We start from the raw sequence: 17,797 nt of genomic DNA, 5'->3' as shown, positions 1-17,797 counted from the left end.
GCTGCACTTGACTCCGACCACATCGGTAAAGAGTAGTCGCGCGCTTCAACATGATCCCCTCGCAGTTGACCAGTGGTCAATGAAGCAATCACCACCTGGCGCTCCCATGCCATCGAGCGACTGTGACTTCCAGCAGCAACAAACATCGTAACTTAGCACGATGCTACGTTGCAATTAGCAGGCCCCTCACGAGGTTCGACGAGAGAGCGCCGACATCCCGATGAAGCCGCGCGGCCTCGACTACAAATACAAACACAAATCTCAGCGCCGCGAGGCAACCCACGCTGCCGCCCACTGCTCCCACAACTGCTTTTTTCACAGTCCCCGATGCTCGGCTCATGATGCAACGCGCCACGAAAACGCTGACACACGACTTTACCCGCAAGTGTCGTCGAACCGTAAGTAACTATCGGATCAAACAGGTTTCTGGAATCTGTTTGTACCGATATTTACCAACACAAATCCGTTAAGTACCCAGATACAAATATTACTTATTAAGCATGTTGTGTACAATGCTCACTCCACAACCTTCAACTCTCGATGTTTTCCATATGTGTTATCGCAGGTGTGCAGCACCGCTTAAAGCTTTGCATACGAAAACTGGCTGGATTGCTGCTGGTCGGGCGGACGTCGGCACTCTCACTCTTGCACCTCCGACGCCGTAGCGCTCGGCCTCGGCTCACCTCCAGCGCCAGACCCCGCTCCTCGCATCTAGCCAGCCAGCATGGGCGACCGGTACCGCAGCGCGCACTCGCCGCGCGACAGCAGCAGCGGCGTGTCCGACGAGCGCTTCAGCAAGCTCGTGTCGGAGACCAGCAAGGGCATCTCGACCTTCAACCAGCTCACGCGCAGCATCGCGCAGAAGATGTCGCTGTTCGGCACGCCGCAGGACTCGCGCGCCAACCACACGCAGATCACGGAGCTCACGGAGAAGGGCAACAAGCTCGTGGCCAAGATCAACCGCCGCCTGCAGGAGCTCAACCGCGGCGCCAAGGGCCCGAGCGGCCGCGTGCGCCGCACGCAGATCAACAAGCTGTCGGCCGACTTCAAGAACCAGGTGCGCGTGTTCGAGGAGACGTGCGAGCGGCTGCTCGAGTCGGAGCGCCAGTCGGTCGAGTTCATCCGCCGCTCCTCGCAGAGCTTCAAGGGCGGCGACGGCCGCCAGACGCGCGGGGGCGCCGAGTTCACCAACTACAGCGAAGACCAGATCTACGCTCAAGCTAACGTGGTCATCTACGACGAGGACGGTGCGTCGCCTGCCGCTACTCGCTACATTTGTGGTTGTTGTGGGCTAACTCGTGCTTTGTGTCAATGTTGCGCCCGATGCAGATATGCAACGGAGAGAGGACGACATTATCCAGATCAATACCCAGCTGCGCGAGGTGAACGCCGCCTTCCAGGAGATCGACGGCCTCGTGCAGGACCAGGGCGAGATGGTTGTGGAGATCGTGGAGAACACCGATACGGCCAAGGACAACGTGGAGAAGGCACTGGAGCAGGTGAAGCAGGCTGACGAGCGCAGGAAGTGCTGCGCCTGCTCAAAGATGAAGCTCATCTGTATCGCCATTTTCGCACTGCTTATCTTCATCGCCGTCATGGGTATCATGTTCGCTGCCAAGTAGTCGATATGCGACTGCTACGTCGCGTCGCCTTTGTCGATCCGTCTTGTAGGTGTAGCTGGGCAACTGTGAAAGGATGTGGAGTCAATCACGGCGCAAGGAAGACAGGGGCTCCAAGCAGCGGATGCCGGGTTTATTTTCTAAATAATGGGTTGTATAACTTTGCGGGTAAGCTGTTATCTCTTGTTGGGCTGTGGCGACGGATACTATGAATGTGGCGCGGTAATACTACAGGAGGACGATACGCATTGACACTATTGCTGTGGTAGTCGAACCCTGGCTCCGATTTCGGTAATCATGTGTGACGCTCGACGTGGCCCCAGACTGGGCTTTGAACGCGAGCCTCGGAATATAGTGTCGGCAACAGATTTCATCATGTTGCCGACGGAGCCACTGCTGTGTCGTCGTGGACGCGTAGTATCTTCTGGGGCGGGCTCTTCAGTCAAATGGTGCCGTGAGAGGAATCGAGCTTTTGAGGTGGTCTCCGATGAGGAGCTGCCTCCACTTCCTGCCTGCTTCGTGCTCGAGCTTCGGCCGGTAAAGCGAGTCCTTGAGTCAACGGAGAATATGGCTGAAAAAGGAACGACGGGATCACGTGCGGATGAGTCGAAACACACAGCACAGACACGCTCCTTCTCGTTTACATCCTCGACGATGCCATTAAAGTATCGTGCCGATCCGTGAACGCGGGCCATGACAGATTCACCCACCGTGAAATTTACTGGAGATAGCTCAAAGCCCATTGTGTCGATGCTGTAGTTAGTTAACCGCTGGTTGTGAGACAGCGCAGTGACATCGCACAAGCGGGTGATTTTGTCTGGTGGCATTTGTGACTTTTGTTCGCCATAGTCGAAAGCCAGCGTGTATAGGCAGCTGAGTGTCGGAGGCGCTATCGTGGCAATGGTATGTACAATTGGAGACACAACGCTATCGACGCCAGTGATTGAGTTTGCTGGTGGAGATGATGCCACTTCATGTGAGGTAGTTGGAAGATCCTGCGATGTCTTGGCAGTGATTTTGGCAGAGCAGTAACGACCAAAGCGCGAGCTCCAAGCAAGCACATAGTCTCCGATTGCGTAGACTGGCTGCTGCGCTCGACTAAAGTTATTATTCGCAGTCAACGTGGCAGTGGCTTTAGAGGTCGTGCGCTGATGCTCCGCGCTGTCGATAATCATTTGAGACGGGAAGACCTCGAACGCAATGGTACCATCTGAAAAACGCAGGTCACACGCTGACGAAGGGTGCGTTTTGATAACGATGCAGCTCTCAACTGCGGCTTTGCGCGGGTGGTCAGCCTTGACTTGGTACCCTTCCTCAAGTATCGGAAAGTTGTCTTTAGCTCCTCCGTTTGCTGTTGCAGAAGCTTGCATGAGGACAGCATTTTTAAGTGACCGTACGTCTTGATCTGCTGGCACACTAGCGCGTTTCCGCTTAAAGATGAGGTGTGGAGGAATTTCGTAACCCGTGGAACCGTCAGCAAAGTCGACAGCTGCAGTTCGATTCGAGTAAATACCATTCAGAAGACCCAACTTTTCTTCTTCAGCGGTGCTATCAAAATCTCCATTCCCAGCAGAGCACTTGACGTAAATCTGATCGCCGATGTAGACTTTTACCTTGTTGTTACAGATAAGGAACTGGTCTTCTGTGATTGTCACTGCTGTCTTCTTCTTCTCGCGCAACGGACTGATTTTATCTGCTGGTACATTCACAAGTCGAATGCGGTTTGAGAGTAGAACATTAAAGCGCGATTGGTGTTCCCGCTCTAATGTAATGAGGCCGCGTCCTGAAAATCGACTACCTGGATACAGCGAGACCTGGACCTTCTGGCCAGCGTAAAGCACACGTTGTGAGCGCCCCAAATCGCTGAGTTGTTGCTCCAACTCACCGACGGAAGGAAGGAAGTCCACTTTTTCCTCGGGCACAACCTGTACCGAAATGCTTTGATCATCCTCAGTCACGATTGCGTATCCTCTGCCTTCGACCAGTTTTGTGACCGTGCCATAGGCGCGCACTCCATCGGGTTCGCGCTCATATATAACTCGAAAGCTGGTGGGGTCACTTCGCCGTGAAGAGGAGTGAGAAGATGGTGGCTTTAAGCTGGTAGAGTTACATCGGGCAGATTTCATTGTATCGAGTTTTGCTTCCATGAGACGAATACGTTCGGCCAGAGCGAGTTCGTCACTAAGCTTCGAAGGCTGAACCTTCTTGTTGCCGCGCATGAAATACTCAGTTATCACCTGTTTGAGACTCTTCGGTGAGGGGATAATTTGTTTCATACTCTTTTGCGTGATAGAAAGCCGATCGATCTGGGAGATCGATGAAATGCTGGATCGACGTCCTGTGCCGCGTTGAACCCGCGCAGCTTTGCCCATGCCAAATGTTTGCGTCATTTGCTGCCATGGAGTCATAGACATATCCTCCTCGCTCGATTCATCAGAGTCGCTCACTTGCGTCGAATCATCCTCGTAACCTACGCCGCATTCGAGCCGCTTCATCGTCAGTGTTTCATCCTCCAAAATGTTCCTCCAAGTACCGTTTTCTATGGTAGGGGGAGGATTACCACACAGATTTGACGCTGTTACATTGTTCATGTTCGAGTCATCGAAGCTAATCACCATTTCTCTCGGTGGCGCGACGGAAAAATCCACCATGACGTGTTGGGAGGGCGCCAAGTTCAGCTCGGGGGCTGATAAGGAGTCCAAAGCTTCGCCGTCCATCGAATCTAGCTTAGGCAACGACTTTCGCTGTGGTTTGGCGTCTGTAGGCACTTGAGGCTGGTCATTCAACCCCCCCGGAACAAGGCCGCTGAAGCTGTCAAGTCGTAGTGATTCACCAGTTTTCCCGCTTTCGCAGTCTTCTTGTCCTTGAGATTGCCGTTGCTTTCGTTTTTGCGATCTAGATGTGACGTGCTCCCGCAGCATGATATCCTCACGCCGAACTCGATAGTCCAGCGTTCCATCGTCAAACACAACCATGAACATCCCCGCTCCCAGATAAGTGGCGATGTTTCCTGAGTAGAAGAACGGGGTTTTCTTGTATCGCCCAAATACGGCTTGTCCATAAGTCCATTGACTGTGCAAGGGGACAAATCGTGATGTGACCCCTTGTGAACCTTCGCTCGCTGGCGTTGAGCACTTCAAGTTTGGAATATCCGATCCTGATTCGTGAACGCTACGATCTTGATACTTATCATCGTGCTGGAAATCGTGGCTGTGCTTAGCAGCTTGAACCTTGGGGTCCCACGTGCCTGTAATTGCAATCGCTCCTGGCGCTGTTGAAATGACGTCGAGAGGTAATCCAAGTGGTGACTCTCTTTTGACAATTCCAACTCCATCATCGTGTACTAGGAGGCGATCACTTACATGTCGAATTGGCAAAGGTGGAGTATTCATCTTTGGCAATGGGTCCTGCTTGCTTGCAATCGCTCCGTCATCATGGATTTTCATACGTTCACTGATCTGCCTGATCGGTGAAAGAGGGATTCCGATTTTGGCAGTTCTATTGACGGGTATATCGGTGGTACGTTCTTGGGTTTGCTCTTGAACCGGAGAAGTTGGTCTACTTCTTCGCGGAGAAACTGCTGGCATTTCCTGCGTGCTCGTAGACATTGCATCTTCATGAACTTGCAGCCGTCCACTAAGCTTGGCAACTGACGACTGCCGACTGGACCCGCTGCATCCCATCGTAAGAGATGCCTCTTGCTTGTTTACTGGAACTTCGATGTCCTGCGGCTGAAGGCGCTCACTAAATGGCTGCGATAGCGAAGGCGGGTTGCTCATCCGGGGACACATCGTCTCCTCCCAGGTAGGTGTCGCTCCTGGTTCGTTTGCTTGCAAGCGACCACTAAGTCGTGATGGCGACTGTCTGCTAGGAGTTGGTGGTCTTGTCTTCGGCGAAGCCTCTCGAATTTCGATTGGGTCGGTTGGTGCAAGGTCATCATGGATCAACCGATGGCCCGTAGATTTTAAAGCTGATGATGGCCTATTCGTCGTGGGCGACGTAGCTTTCAAAGGCTCGTTCTCGCCATGAACCACAAAGCGAGCGCTAGGGGGCCGAGATGACAGCGACCTTGCTGCCCTGGAGTCAGGTGTACCTACAGCACGCATCTCGTTGATTTGCCCACACACTCAACCCGCCCAATATGGTCTTCTACGCAGCCACGTTCACAGGGCTGACAGGACCAAAGAACCAGGACTGCTAAGACCATTTATAGCAGAATCGAGAATTGATGCCTCGCTATTGTTGGGTATCCAAGTCCATCTTGTTTTAGCTGCCCAACGGCGACAACAAATCAAGCTTGTGCTTGGGCATGATGCTTTCTTACATTTTTACGCTGCGTTCGCCATCAACGAGCATGAAACTGGAAGCCACTGACGTTTTATTTGCAGGATTGGGCTGGACTAACGAGCGTGCATTTTAATGCCGACACGAGCAAAGTCACGGTTGTCGGACGAAAATCAACAAACTTCAACATCGGAGCAACATGGCTACATCTTTGAAGTAACGTTTTTAGCCAATCCACGCCCTCTCTAACATTTTAGCCGTTAAGAACGGCCCTGAGGGCCGTTCTTAACGGAGCGGGTGTGCGGTAGGCTCGGTAGGCCCGGGTAGCTGCGCACCGGCTCTGTGCAGCAGTCGGGACTACCTCGAGGGAATTTTCGATCACGGATCGGTAGGCTCCCTACGCACACCACGAGGGGGGGGGGGTGCGCTGTCCGTGGTAGGCTGCCCAGATTCTGACTCCCCATCCAAATGGATCGCCCTCGAGAGTTGCTGCGCACCATTGTCTAGCCCAGCGCGAGCTCCTCTGAATAATCTTCTCTAAGGGCAAGCGCCTGCGTCGCTGCAGCGACACACACGGCAATGTCATTCATCTCTTCATCACTGGACGAACTGCTCCATTCCTCGTCGTCCAAATCGACTAGCTGAGGGAACATACGTAGTATCTGCCACACTGTGGCCCACAGGGGGTTCGTGGCGTTTTGTGAATGCGACAATTTCTCGGACACAGGTACAGTCTGGTACAGCGGCCTACCGCCCTACACTCCGTCATTCTTAACGACGACGCGCAGAGTGGTACTCTCTACGCACACCGCACACCCAGCCTACCGCTCCGTTAAGAACGGCCCTCAATAGCCAAAATGGCGGACGTCGTGGATCCGCCGACGCCTCCGTCCTCGCAGATGCTGTTAGCGGTGCACCACGCCCGATACACGCAGCTCCTGCGCGCCTTTCTAGCGTGGAAACGGCGCGCTCAGGCGCAGTGTGCGAGGAGAAAAGTGAGGCAAAGTCTACAAAATATACTCCGACTCTCTATACCTCGCACATAACTAATGTGGGATCTCCGGTGTGAATATAAATATAGCGAGTCGCTGCAGCTTGTCGCGTGGGCTCCGTCTTCTACGAGCGGATCTTCTGGACGCGGTGGAGAGAGTTTGTTGCTGAAAGGCGGCAAGAAAGACAGGGAGCTCGAGAAAATGAAATGAAGAAACTGGAAGAAGGAGAGGAGCTGCCGGGCCCAGATGAGAAGAGTACGAATAATGCCGACGTTGCGGAGAAAGCAGATGCAATAGTGTCTGCGTCAGATGGAGAAGAAAATCGTGAGGAGGGTGCTGCAGTTTTGAAGACTAAGAAGCATTACTTGAAGGTGCAGAAGCTCTCGCCGCTTTCTCCTGCGAGGGGCTGATGGTTCCGCTGATAACCGCAACTAACCGTGGTTATCATCGCTGTGCAGAGGTGGGAACTGGGGGTTGAGCATGATAAGAAGAATGCTGAAATTGGCAATAGTGTCATCGTACGCATCCGTTCAATGCACGCTATTCGGCGTTGGAGAAGGTTTGTTCGGACGAAAAAGGATGCCGATGTGCTCCAGCAGCGAGCCTACTTCTTTTTGTACTACTGGCTACTCAAGCGTTCGCTGAACCAGCTCGGTCGACACGCGCAGGTTAAAAGGCGAGATCGGCAACTGACAGTTACGATTGTGAAGGCCAGCAGACAACGCTTGTTGGTCAAGAGCATGCAGCGCTGGCGATTGCGTCTGCGATTACATCAAACATTAGTTTTGTGGAGAGGCTACGTTCGGCGGAGACGGCATCAAACATTACTGTACCGACCGATTGCCGAGGCTCTGACGCGGAAGACTCGTCGGTGCATACTCCAACACACTTTTGATATCTGGGAGAAACAGCATGCGAGGATACGAGCGCAACGTATGCTACTCCGTGTCATTGATCGCCACTTGTATCAGAAAGTGTGTAAAAGAGCGTGGACGACATGGAAAATTAAAGTACGCCAGCTAGCTCGGCTCGATACTTTTCATCGACGTTCCCAAGAGTTTCGGTTGCGACGCATTTGGGGTGCCTGGAGTGCTCGCGCTGGAGAAAAAGAATACCGGGAACAGCAAAGACGCCGCGCAGTACGCCACTACTACCTGTCCCTATTGCGTAAGGGTCTAAATGGTTTCCGGGCGTGGCGCATGCAAGGGCAGCTCAGATTAAGTCGAGTGGAGACTATGCTGAACGCTGCAGACGCCAGAATCATAGCGTTTGCTTTCGCACGCTGGGACCATTTTACAAGTATCAAGAAGGGACAAGCATTAAAGTACAACCGTGCTTTACTTCATTCCCAATCACAACAGTTGAAACGAATTTGGACGAAGGGGTTTCTGTGCTTCTTCACTAAAGCTCGGTCCAAGAAACGAATGTTGCTTGCTGCGAATGAGAAGTACTATACCCGCTCAGTGGGACGTTGCTTTCGTACTTGGAAAGATATGTGGCAAGCCGTGCGAAATCGTGAAGATATGCTGAGTAAAATGTTGCATGGTTATATGGTGACGAAAGGGAGAATTATTGAAGCTGAAGTGTTAGAATACTGGTCGGAGTTCACTCGTGCAAAGGCTGCAGCGCGAGTTGTTAATGCTCAAGTCCGGGGATATGCGCAGCGCCGCACGCTTCAAAAATATTTTTCGCAATGGATTACATATGTTTCCATACTACGCTGGCAACAAATTACGCTTGCACGGGCCAAGCAACATCACAAAGCTGTACTCTTTAGGAAATGTTTTGACCGGTGGAGACACAACGTATTGGTGCGTCAACGTTACCGCAAGAAGACACGAATTGCGCTCCTACACTGGAAATTGACGTTAGAGCGTAAAGTATTCGATGGGTGGAAGCAGTATCTGGAGAATAAGCGAAATAAACATCAACGCATTCACGAAGCCCTCGAGTTTCGGCATGAACAGTTTATTCGAGATGGCTTGCGCAATTGGATGACGGCCGCGATGCATTTGCAAGAGCAACGTGAGCAGCGAGTGACTATCCTTCAAGCATGTAACACGACGAATGTGTGGCGCCGAGTTGCAGCAATAGCTCGCCATTGGCGCTACCTTGCAATTCGGCGTAGAGCTCTCAGAGATCAAGGGGAATTTCCCGATATTCCTAGGGATGCGCCACGGCGATTTCAAGACATGTATCGGGCATCCGAACACCCGCCAACAGTACATGCACAGGCCATAAAGACCGCGGTACTAGCACGAGGAATCAAGAGTAACCTCAGGCATGCAGGTGTTTTTCCAAACGATTCAGAGAGTTCCAACTGGACGAATGAACCATCTCCACTTTCCGAGTTCGTGCTGCTTCCAAGAAACCGGCCTCAGCCTCGAAGACCTGTTGATATTATGCTCTTTGCAGAATCGAAAACGAAGAGCTTGGGTCGAGGCAAGGATAACACGATTACGCACGAAGCCTTACGATGCGGCTTTGATTTTCCTGATGAACGTTTTGCTCCTCTCAGCCCGCCACCGCAAAATCAAGTTCCCCAAGCGAAAAAGAAGTTACCTTCTGCAGCAACCTCAACCGGAGGGCATAGTAAATTCTGTGGATTATCGCCTACTTCAGGAGTGCCGCCTCGAGAAGGAGGCGATCTAATCCTGCCCAGCTCTACATTGAGCCAATTGGATGCCTTGGAGCGACAGCTATTAGCACTAAGCCAGCGAAAACGGGATTGGACGGCTTTCCAGCAACAACTCAACACATTACGTGGAGAAGTAAACACACACCCGCGACTTCTAGCGAAGCTAAAGGCAATGGAGGAGCAGCACACGGTGCGCACAAAGCAATGGCTTCATACAAAAGAACGCATTCGCTCTGTAGCGACGGAGATCCGACACTTGAGAAATGCTTTACAGAGATAACGTCTAAATGGAAATTGTGCCTTCTGCTGTACACTGAACAATAGTGTATGTGGAATCATCGCAATAAGGTTTCGTATTCGCTTATGAGCGTCGCGCATTTGTCAAAGGCGACATCAAATTCGGCATCCTCCATTCCGTGCTGTCTGTACCAGTGCACGTATGCACCGGCGTGGAACTGGCGCTGAGCTCGTTCTAAGAAACGCTTCGTACTTGTCAAGAAGCTACCATTATTCGCGCATATTGTTGCTGAAGCTTTCGCTTGGAGCGATGGATAGGGTGCAGCTTTAGAAAAACTGAGCGCGGCTTGTGGAGTTGCCGCTAACCAAGGCACAGGAGGGAACGCAGTCTCAACCATTGCTCCAAGCTTTTCCGAGGAACGATCAAGTTCGCTCGAGACTGGATTGAAACCCCGAATTAGTGTACTCGATGCCAAAGTTGTGCAAGAATTCCGCGGAAAAGAAGCTATTGTTTGATGCACTAGCTTTTCGAGCATATCAAGGGATGTGTTGAAGTCAGCAGCATGCTCGTGTCGGAGCGCCAACGAGCGCGCTTGTGGAACCACTGGGGCATGAAACAATGTGGCTGCGGTGACATCTTTTGCAACTGATGCCTTAGACGGCAGTTTACTCCGTACACCCGACCCAGCACGATCTCTCCACACTCCAGCACGGACGTCAAGCATCTTCGCTGAAGGCATGGGGCATACATCATGTAGTAACTTGCCGAAATCAAACGACCGATACGTACTAGAATCGCCCGGCCCTACTGGGAACAACAATCCCGCAAGATCTGCCGCCGCCATGCTGTTCATCTCAACAAGTGACACCCGTTGATTCGTACAGTCAGCCCCCAGCTTCTCCTGGCCCACAGCCTTCCAATACGCTGCCGTTCGAAGCAGCTCATCGTTATCCTTGTAAATGACAGCATCAGCAACTTCTTGCAGACATCGCAGAGTCAGAACGGCATTGTAATTCTGCAGAGGCGAATCCCCACATGACCAGGACGGAGCCACCGACGCAGTCACGATGTACGCCTTCGGGTACGTGCCTCGTATGCTTTCGAGCACTCGGCATCCCAACCCCGACCCGGTGCCTCCACCCAGCGAGTGCATCACCACGCTGCCCTGATAGCAATCCACCGCTTCGATCTCGCGTCGTAGGGATTCCATCACCAGCTCCACCAGCTCTCTGCGCTCATCCACGGCCAGCGACGTGAAGGCCGGCGCCGGAGCTTTCAATCTCGGTCCGTAGTACCCCATAGCCCAATTATTGCCTCGCCCAGCTTGCTCCACATGCGTGTGAGCCGGTTGGAAGCCTGCAACCACGTCAGCTCCTCCTTCACACACAGCGCGAATCACTTTCGGCTCCGAGTCCACCAGAATGCAACGCGCAGCTTGGCTGGACGGATGATACAAGTGTCTGGACAACGCTACCGGTAGAGGCTTCTTGGGGACGTTCACGGCGGCAGATCCATTGCCAAACTGTCGAGCGCCACCTCGAGTGCGATTGTCGGGCTGCGCATCACCCGAAGCAGCAGCCAAGCGCCAGTACGCGGCGCCCACCTGGTTGCCACACTGCCCCACGTGCACATGCACACTCATGGACCCCCCAGCGAAGAGCTCCGATTGGCTGCTGTTTCCGTACTGGTCGAGCAGACATTCAGTGGACATACGAGCGGGACCAGCACCGGTACGATGGCGACTTCAGCGCACGATGTGGTGCCGTTCGAAGGACGCTTCCCGTCATGGGAAGCCTTCGACGTGGCGCGGAAGGCCCACTGCGAGAAGACGTACACCATGTACGTGTGCCGCAACACCGTCAAAGTGGCGGTGGCCAACAAGCGCCGCAAACTGCAGGTGCCCGACAGTTGGGTCTACGACCGCAAGGTGCGCTCGTCCGTCCACCTACCGACGAATAGTGTCCACATTGGGCCAACACGGCTTACTCTCGTTGATATGTCCTTTGCATTGCCGTTGCTGGTACAGATATATGTGTGCACCCACGGCTACAGGCGGGTGTCGCGGTCTGGCGGCTCCCGACCACGGCAGAACGTGCGCTACACCGACTGCAAAGCTCGCTTCACGGCGTGTGTGGCGAGCGAGCTGACAGAGGACGGGGGCGAGACGGTTTTCATCAAGGTTACGGGTCAACACCTGATCCACAACGACCACCCAGTGAGTCTCGAGCAGTGGCGCATGTACTCGCAGAACCGCGCGGCCGTGATTGAGCATCCTTACCTCACACACGAAGCTGATCTCATGCGCCGAATCGGATCCAACAAGAAAGCCACTCGAGCTCACATCGAAGCGCTGACGGGCAAAGCGTGCACCATGAAGGACATGCACAATTTGTATGCGAGGCTGAAGAAGCGCGATAAGCGCGCGAGTTCGATGGACGCAAGCCAGAGTCAGCAGCCACCACACACGACTGCCAGCATTCCCGTCAGTTCTGGTGCCTCACAGGGTACGATAAGATGCCACAGTGGCATGGCTCGAGTGGAGCATGTTTTGCAGAGCTTCGTGGATGCTGATATGGAGAACCACGCGAGTATCTTGTCGGCCGACGACGGCTCCAACGAGGCTATTTGTCTAGCTAGTCGAGCCATGAAGGAACACTTTCAGGTTTTCTCGGAGCTGGTAGTTTTGGACGCTACAACGGCAACACAGTCGACCACGCAGACCGAACAGTGCTTGCACGGGTTCTTGTCCATGGATGCGCTGGGAAATGCCCGACCTGTTTTCTTGGCGCGGTCGCTGGCGATGTCGACATCATTGTTGCGCCGAGTGTGCCAAGATTTTAAGCGGACACACCCGAAGTGGATGCACACGAAAGTGCTGGTCATGAGCAAACTATTGCCCGATGTCGTCCAAGTGCTGGCAATCGAGTTCCCACAGGCACAACTGCTGTTATGCCAATTCCACGTGCTTCAGCTCCTTAACGATTTACTAGCGCACTCGCAGATACCGCGTCGGATCTCCAACAAAGATAAAATGCGCGACTGTATTCAACAACTTGTGTTTGCACACTCTGAGTCCAGATATAACGAGGCAAAGGCTTTGCTCGTGCGGCAGTTGGTTATTGCGGATAAGAGGGAGCTACTTGACACGTTTGATCGAACGTGGGAGCCATACCGTGCGTTCTGGGCGTCGTACGCGCGAGCGGAGCAGTTCGATTTTTTGCCTTTCCTTACAAAAGGCATGAAAAGCTACTGGGAGCCGATGCAAAGTGCGTTTAGAAGGGCAAGAGATAGCAGCCTCGTTGGATCAGCGGCCACAACCGTATCTCACTCCACATCCACAGCAACGGCAATCCCTGTTCAAGTTACGACTCCCAATATGTCGTTTCGGTCTACTGCAAGCGCTGCTGATGGTCAAACCAACCCAGGACGAGCTAGCATGCGACCGCCCTTGATTGTGGTAAATCAGGACACGGAATTTGCAAGAGATACTTCCAGCACCCTGCTGGCCAAATGTACAGCTGAAGTGCTAACTACAATCGAGTTCATCGACAGCGGGTGGACATCGAAGATGCTGATCCTCGAGCTTACCAAACCTGTTACTGTGGATCACTGCGATCCGCTGTTGCTTTTACTGGTAAACTGTGTCAGTAGTTTCGCCGTGGAAGTCATTAGCTCTCAGCTTACTTTCCAGACCTCAGGCGCCTGCGGCTCCGTGACCGTTACCAAAATTAGGACGCCCAAGGCACACTCGACCAGCAGTAAACCCCATTCGAGCGCGTCATCTCCGCCTCCAAGACCAACAGCCGCGGAATCTGCGGTGCGCTGGCTAGACAAGACAACTCGTGAGAAGCACATCTTGCATCGAGATGGAAGTACTTGCGACTGCGCGTTCTTCGCGCTGTACTATCTTCCGTGCCGCCATTTGATTTGGTATGAAGTCGTGGCACTGCAGCACAAGCAGCTCAGCATGGCCGCGGTGGGCCCGCGGTGGTTCTTGCGGTCATTCCAAGCACCGAAGCTGGCCAGCCAGCGCGAGTCCAACGAGATCGAGTACCACCTCCTCTAATTGCACTATCAAGTTGGCAACTAGCTAGCAGCAACTCAGAAGCCTTCATCTCCGTGGGGTTTTGGTAGCATGTATTCGATTAATTGCGAAAAAGGGTCCATCTTCAGTCTCGCCATCCAATGACACGCAAGGGTAATCAAAATGATTGCAGCCGCGTGTCGCAAGGGGACTGCCCATCTCACTGGGCACGTCAGCACCGCAGGCCCACGAGACCTTTGACGAGCCCTGCGTTCGCTAGCCGGCGATCTGCACTTGTCGCTGATAAAGGTCGGCCGCGTTGAGGCAGCCAGCCAGCTCTGCCTGCCTCTGTGGCCCGGCACAAACGCGCCGCGGCAGCGCGCGCTCAAGAAAGCGTGGCGCCACGCAGTGCCGCGCGTCGTAAGGCAGATCTCTTCCGTTCGTCAAATGGCGGCCACAAAAACTCGCAGCAGGCGCGTTAAAAACCGTAGGCCCTCCTGCTTGGTGCCGCGAGGTTGTCCGGCGGGCGCGCTACCAAAAGATCGTTAGCATTGCCGCACAGTTTGGCATCCGTCGCGCAGCGCACTTTCAGTGCGGTCGCCTATGCAGTGCTATCTTCACCGAACAAAGCAAGCATGGGAGACCCTGCCGGTATTTGCAGCCACCGCGCTCGCCAGACCTCAAAGGCGACCGAAACGAGCAGATTACTCGCGCAGAGAGAACCCGTGTCGCATTTGAAAGTTCCCCTGGGCCTGTCAGCACGCCTGGGGCGCGCCGACCAGTCTCCAGGGCGGAAGGAAGTCGCACCAAACAAGACTGCGAAAGTGCATGTAGGTAGCGACATGGCGGCAGGAGATTCTTCCCTTGATTGCGCAGCTGCGTTGGCTACCGACACTTTACCGACATCTCCGGATCACCGACACGAACTCGGTCTTCTCTGCTTGTTTCACAAGTTGTGAACCACAGGGACACCATGTAACGTCATTCAAGCAAACAGCAAGCCATACATCACAATGTTTAGCACGACGGCATAACTCTTCGAACGAATCGCCCTTAGCATGCTGAGCTGACTGTGACATCGGTGCCTCCTCCACCATACACTTCATTCTCGTCAATTTACTAAATATTAACCGCTGGGTTGTCGCTGTCAGCCGCTGCGTTGCAACCCAGACCTTCGCGCTAGGGTTCAGCTGTCCCGCGTCGAAGTGATGACGGACGGGCGAGTCCCAGCACCGACGGCCATCGCAGGCAGCACTGTAGAACTCCGGTGGGGGAGAGACAACAATGTAATGCAGGCCACGGGATCACCAGCGCAAATGCTAAAGGTCCGTGGGAACGGAAGTCATGCCGCCGTCCTCCCGTAGAGAACGCTAAAATTCAAGGCTCCAACCGAAAGGATCACACCGAATCACTTGTGTCCGGAGCACCGGAGCAGACTCGGCCATCGCGCTGGACTGATGCCGCCGTGAGTGCTGTTGGCAAACAGTCTGTTGCCGAGGGCTTCGACCGCTGCTAACCCCCTCCCCCCCTCTTGTGTGGCGTCGCGGCCAGCCAAAGTGTGAAACGCAAATTGAGGAGATCTTCAGTAGTGCATGGACAATGGCGTGCCCAAAATACTGCCACTGTTCTGGGCTCGCGTGGGGCGCCGCCATTCCGGTACACAAGCGCCCCCGCGCGCTATCGCTGCGGCTGCAAACAAAAAAATCGCTCTGTGAGTGTCTTCTCGATGCCGCTGCGGCGATCGCGCAGACCGTTCCAGTCGCCGTGGTGCTGCTGTTGAACCTGTCAATCCCATAAAAACAACAGGGCTGAAGCTCCAGGTTTACCGGCGCTATGAAAGACTTGGTCACTGTATTGGCCAGAAACGGGCCGCACAAAGTGCCCAAAAAGCGATATAAGCTGCGCCCGAAATAATCAACGCCCCGGCTTGGCGCGCCGTCCTATCTTGCTGGCTTCTTGCCAAGAACTCCTTAGCAAGATTGGTGGCACGGCCTTCGGCTGCGCAGGACGGCCGGGGCCTCTCCATGATGCTCACGGTAAGGCAGGCTTACCGCTCACGCTTACGAGCCATGCCCTCCGCGACACGCTCGCTTCGCACAGGGAACTCGTTATGTTGGCGACGTCTCCGCGGCTCATAATCTCGTTTAGCGAGCTTCAACCACGCCCACGGGCGTCAATCAACGCTGGACTGCGCCATCCACGTTGCGTTCCTGCGAGACCCGGCTTGCACTTCCCGAAAAGTAACTGTGGGTTAATCAAGGCGTTGCCGGCGATCGCTGCGGTCGGCATGTCCGCCGTCCTCACTTCTTCCTTCGGCCCAGGCGCTCGACCCGCCGGACTTCTGCACGCGGGGCGGTGACCGCCCGGCAACTGTCCTCCACGCCAGCAGCGCTCGCCCCAGCAGCTCTCGCCGGACAGCCAGTGACGGCGCTGAGACCGTCGCTCGAGCGCACTCAGCCGTAGCCTGTTTTTCTCGCATCTAAGCGGGGATGGCGGTAGGTAGCAGCGCCGGGCCTGAGAGGGAGTGTTTACTGACCATAGGGGCTCTACCGACATTGATAGGACGTGCCGACCTCCAACGTGGTTGTCTTGAACGGATCGCCGCAGCGCTGTCATTCCCAAATTCGCCTCACATCGAGCGAGCGAGCAAGCAGCCAGCCAGCGGCATCCACGCCAGCGCTCTTCGGACGCACCGCCGACAGCCCCTCCGTCACCATGAACATGGTTGCATCTGGATCAAGCTCGCCTGTGGCGGCCACCAAGCCCAAGGCCAAGCCCATTTCGCCGACGGCCAAGGGTATCTGGTCCCTTGAGGAGCACGACCGCTTCCTCGAGGCCATGAAGCTCTACCCCAAGGGCCCGTGGAAGACCATCGCCGACCACATCGCCACTCGCTCCGTGCGCCAGGTGCAGACCCATGCGCAGAAGTACCAGGAGAAGGTGTCGCGCCGCCTGCGTGGACTGCGCAAGTCGAAGAAGAAACTCGTGCGACCCGAGCACCGCATCGACGAGGACACAATGGAGCTGTGCAAGTTGGTGGACTGCGCGGCGGAGAAGCTGGTCGCAGCAAGCAGGAAGTCGTCGTCAAAGGCCGGGACCGTCAAGCTAGAGCCGCTGCAGAAGAACCTGGTGAAGGAGGAGCCCTCCGAGGCGCACAGCAGCCCGCGCGGCACCGACGTGGAAATGAAGACCGACGACTTCTTGCCGCTGCCGTTCCTGGACTTTGGAGACGACATCGATCTCGATCCCGTCCATATCCCTACCGTGAGCGAGTCACTAGACTTCCTGATCGACTACCTGTCGATATAACCTCCTGCAGCTGGGAATCAGTTGCTATTAGTTCTGTAGCGATGGGATAGACCCGTCATTATTTGGTGCGGTATCCGTGATCAAGCGCCCCTTTCAGAGGAGGTGACTTCATATTTATATCATAAAGAGGAATGCCAATACAAGCCTTTATCAATGGGGGAGGACGTGGCGACGGAGCAGCTCGGACGGACAGCCACGGACAGCCATGGACAGCGGCTGGAGACTCTAGCTGATCCCCGGTGCATCAACCCCCGCTTGATCCCTTGACAATGGTGTTCCCGTCCTCAGAGCGGGGTGTCATTTGTTCAATGTGTAGCCGGAATGAGGTGGACTCGCGTGCTAGATCCAACACAATGTTCATGGTCATACTGGAGCTAGTGCGTGCACTTCAAACGCAGGCAGCGGCGGCCAAGTTCAACGATGTCCAAGCCATAGTCACTGGCGCAATGAAGAAGTGCCACCACTCTCATGGCAATGCGCCGCGCAGAGACAAACCAGCTCCATTCCTGTGCCGCACGAAGCCCTCTTCGCTCAAGAGGCAGCAGTGCAGATTGTACTGCAATCTCATGCTGGTGCGTGGCAAAAAGTCTGCGAGGAGCGCGTGCCGGCTTCCTGATCCCGGTCGATGGGCAAACAAACCACGACATGGCACGTCAAAATGCCACCGACGCTACAGTGCACGGCCGAGAGAGA

General features: G+C 54.5%; 5 protein-coding genes across 5 annotated transcripts; 4 read left to right on the top strand and 1 right to left on the bottom strand.

The window, feature by feature from the left end:
* Window positions 1–724: 724 nt before the first annotated feature.
* Window positions 725–1,622, top strand: IUM83_07648 (Syntaxin 7-like protein; the record flags this gene model as incomplete). The annotated part of the gene is made up of 2 exons (XM_067931963.1): window positions 725–1,247; window positions 1,330–1,622. 2 exons carry the CDS (start codon window positions 725–727, stop codon window positions 1,620–1,622), a joined length of 816 nt encoding a protein of 271 aa, XP_067786455.1.
* A 5,138-nt stretch (window positions 1,623–6,760) lies between these two features.
* Window positions 6,761–7,588, top strand: IUM83_07647 (uncharacterized protein; the record flags this gene model as incomplete). The annotated part of the gene is made up of 4 exons (XM_067931962.1): window positions 6,761–6,898; window positions 6,985–7,266; window positions 7,354–7,454; window positions 7,564–7,588. The coding sequence occupies 4 exons, from the start codon at window positions 6,761–6,763 to the stop codon at window positions 7,586–7,588; spliced, it is 546 nt and encodes a 181-aa protein (XP_067786456.1).
* A 131-nt stretch (window positions 7,589–7,719) lies between these two features.
* IUM83_07646 (cryptic tubulin) lies at window positions 7,720–11,413 on the bottom strand (the record flags this gene model as incomplete). The annotated part of the gene is made up of 2 exons (XM_067931961.1): window positions 7,720–7,793; window positions 10,654–11,413. 2 exons carry the CDS (start codon window positions 11,411–11,413, stop codon window positions 7,720–7,722), a joined length of 834 nt encoding a protein of 277 aa, XP_067786352.1.
* Window positions 11,414–11,506: 93 nt separating this feature from the next.
* IUM83_07645 (uncharacterized protein) lies at window positions 11,507–13,837 on the top strand (the record flags this gene model as incomplete). The annotated part of the gene is made up of 3 exons (XM_067931960.1): window positions 11,507–11,698; window positions 11,798–13,037; window positions 13,602–13,837. The coding sequence occupies 3 exons, from the start codon at window positions 11,507–11,509 to the stop codon at window positions 13,835–13,837; spliced, it is 1,668 nt and encodes a 555-aa protein (XP_067786350.1).
* A 2,447-nt stretch (window positions 13,838–16,284) lies between these two features.
* On the top strand, window positions 16,285–17,104 carry IUM83_07644 (Myb-like DNA-binding protein; the record flags this gene model as incomplete). The annotated part of the gene is made up of 2 exons (XM_067931959.1): window positions 16,285–16,290; window positions 16,358–17,104. The coding sequence occupies 2 exons, from the start codon at window positions 16,285–16,287 to the stop codon at window positions 17,102–17,104; spliced, it is 753 nt and encodes a 250-aa protein (XP_067786351.1).
* Window positions 17,105–17,797: the final 693 nt, after the last annotated feature.

This window comes from Phytophthora cinnamomi, assembly GCF_018691715.1.
Source record: "Phytophthora cinnamomi strain GKB4 chromosome Unknown Contig68, whole genome shotgun sequence".
NCBI lineage: Eukaryota > Oomycota > Peronosporomycetes > Peronosporales > Peronosporaceae > Phytophthora > Phytophthora cinnamomi.
The sequence above is the reverse complement of the archived record's forward strand: the minus strand, read 5'-3'. Positions and strand labels throughout refer to the sequence as shown.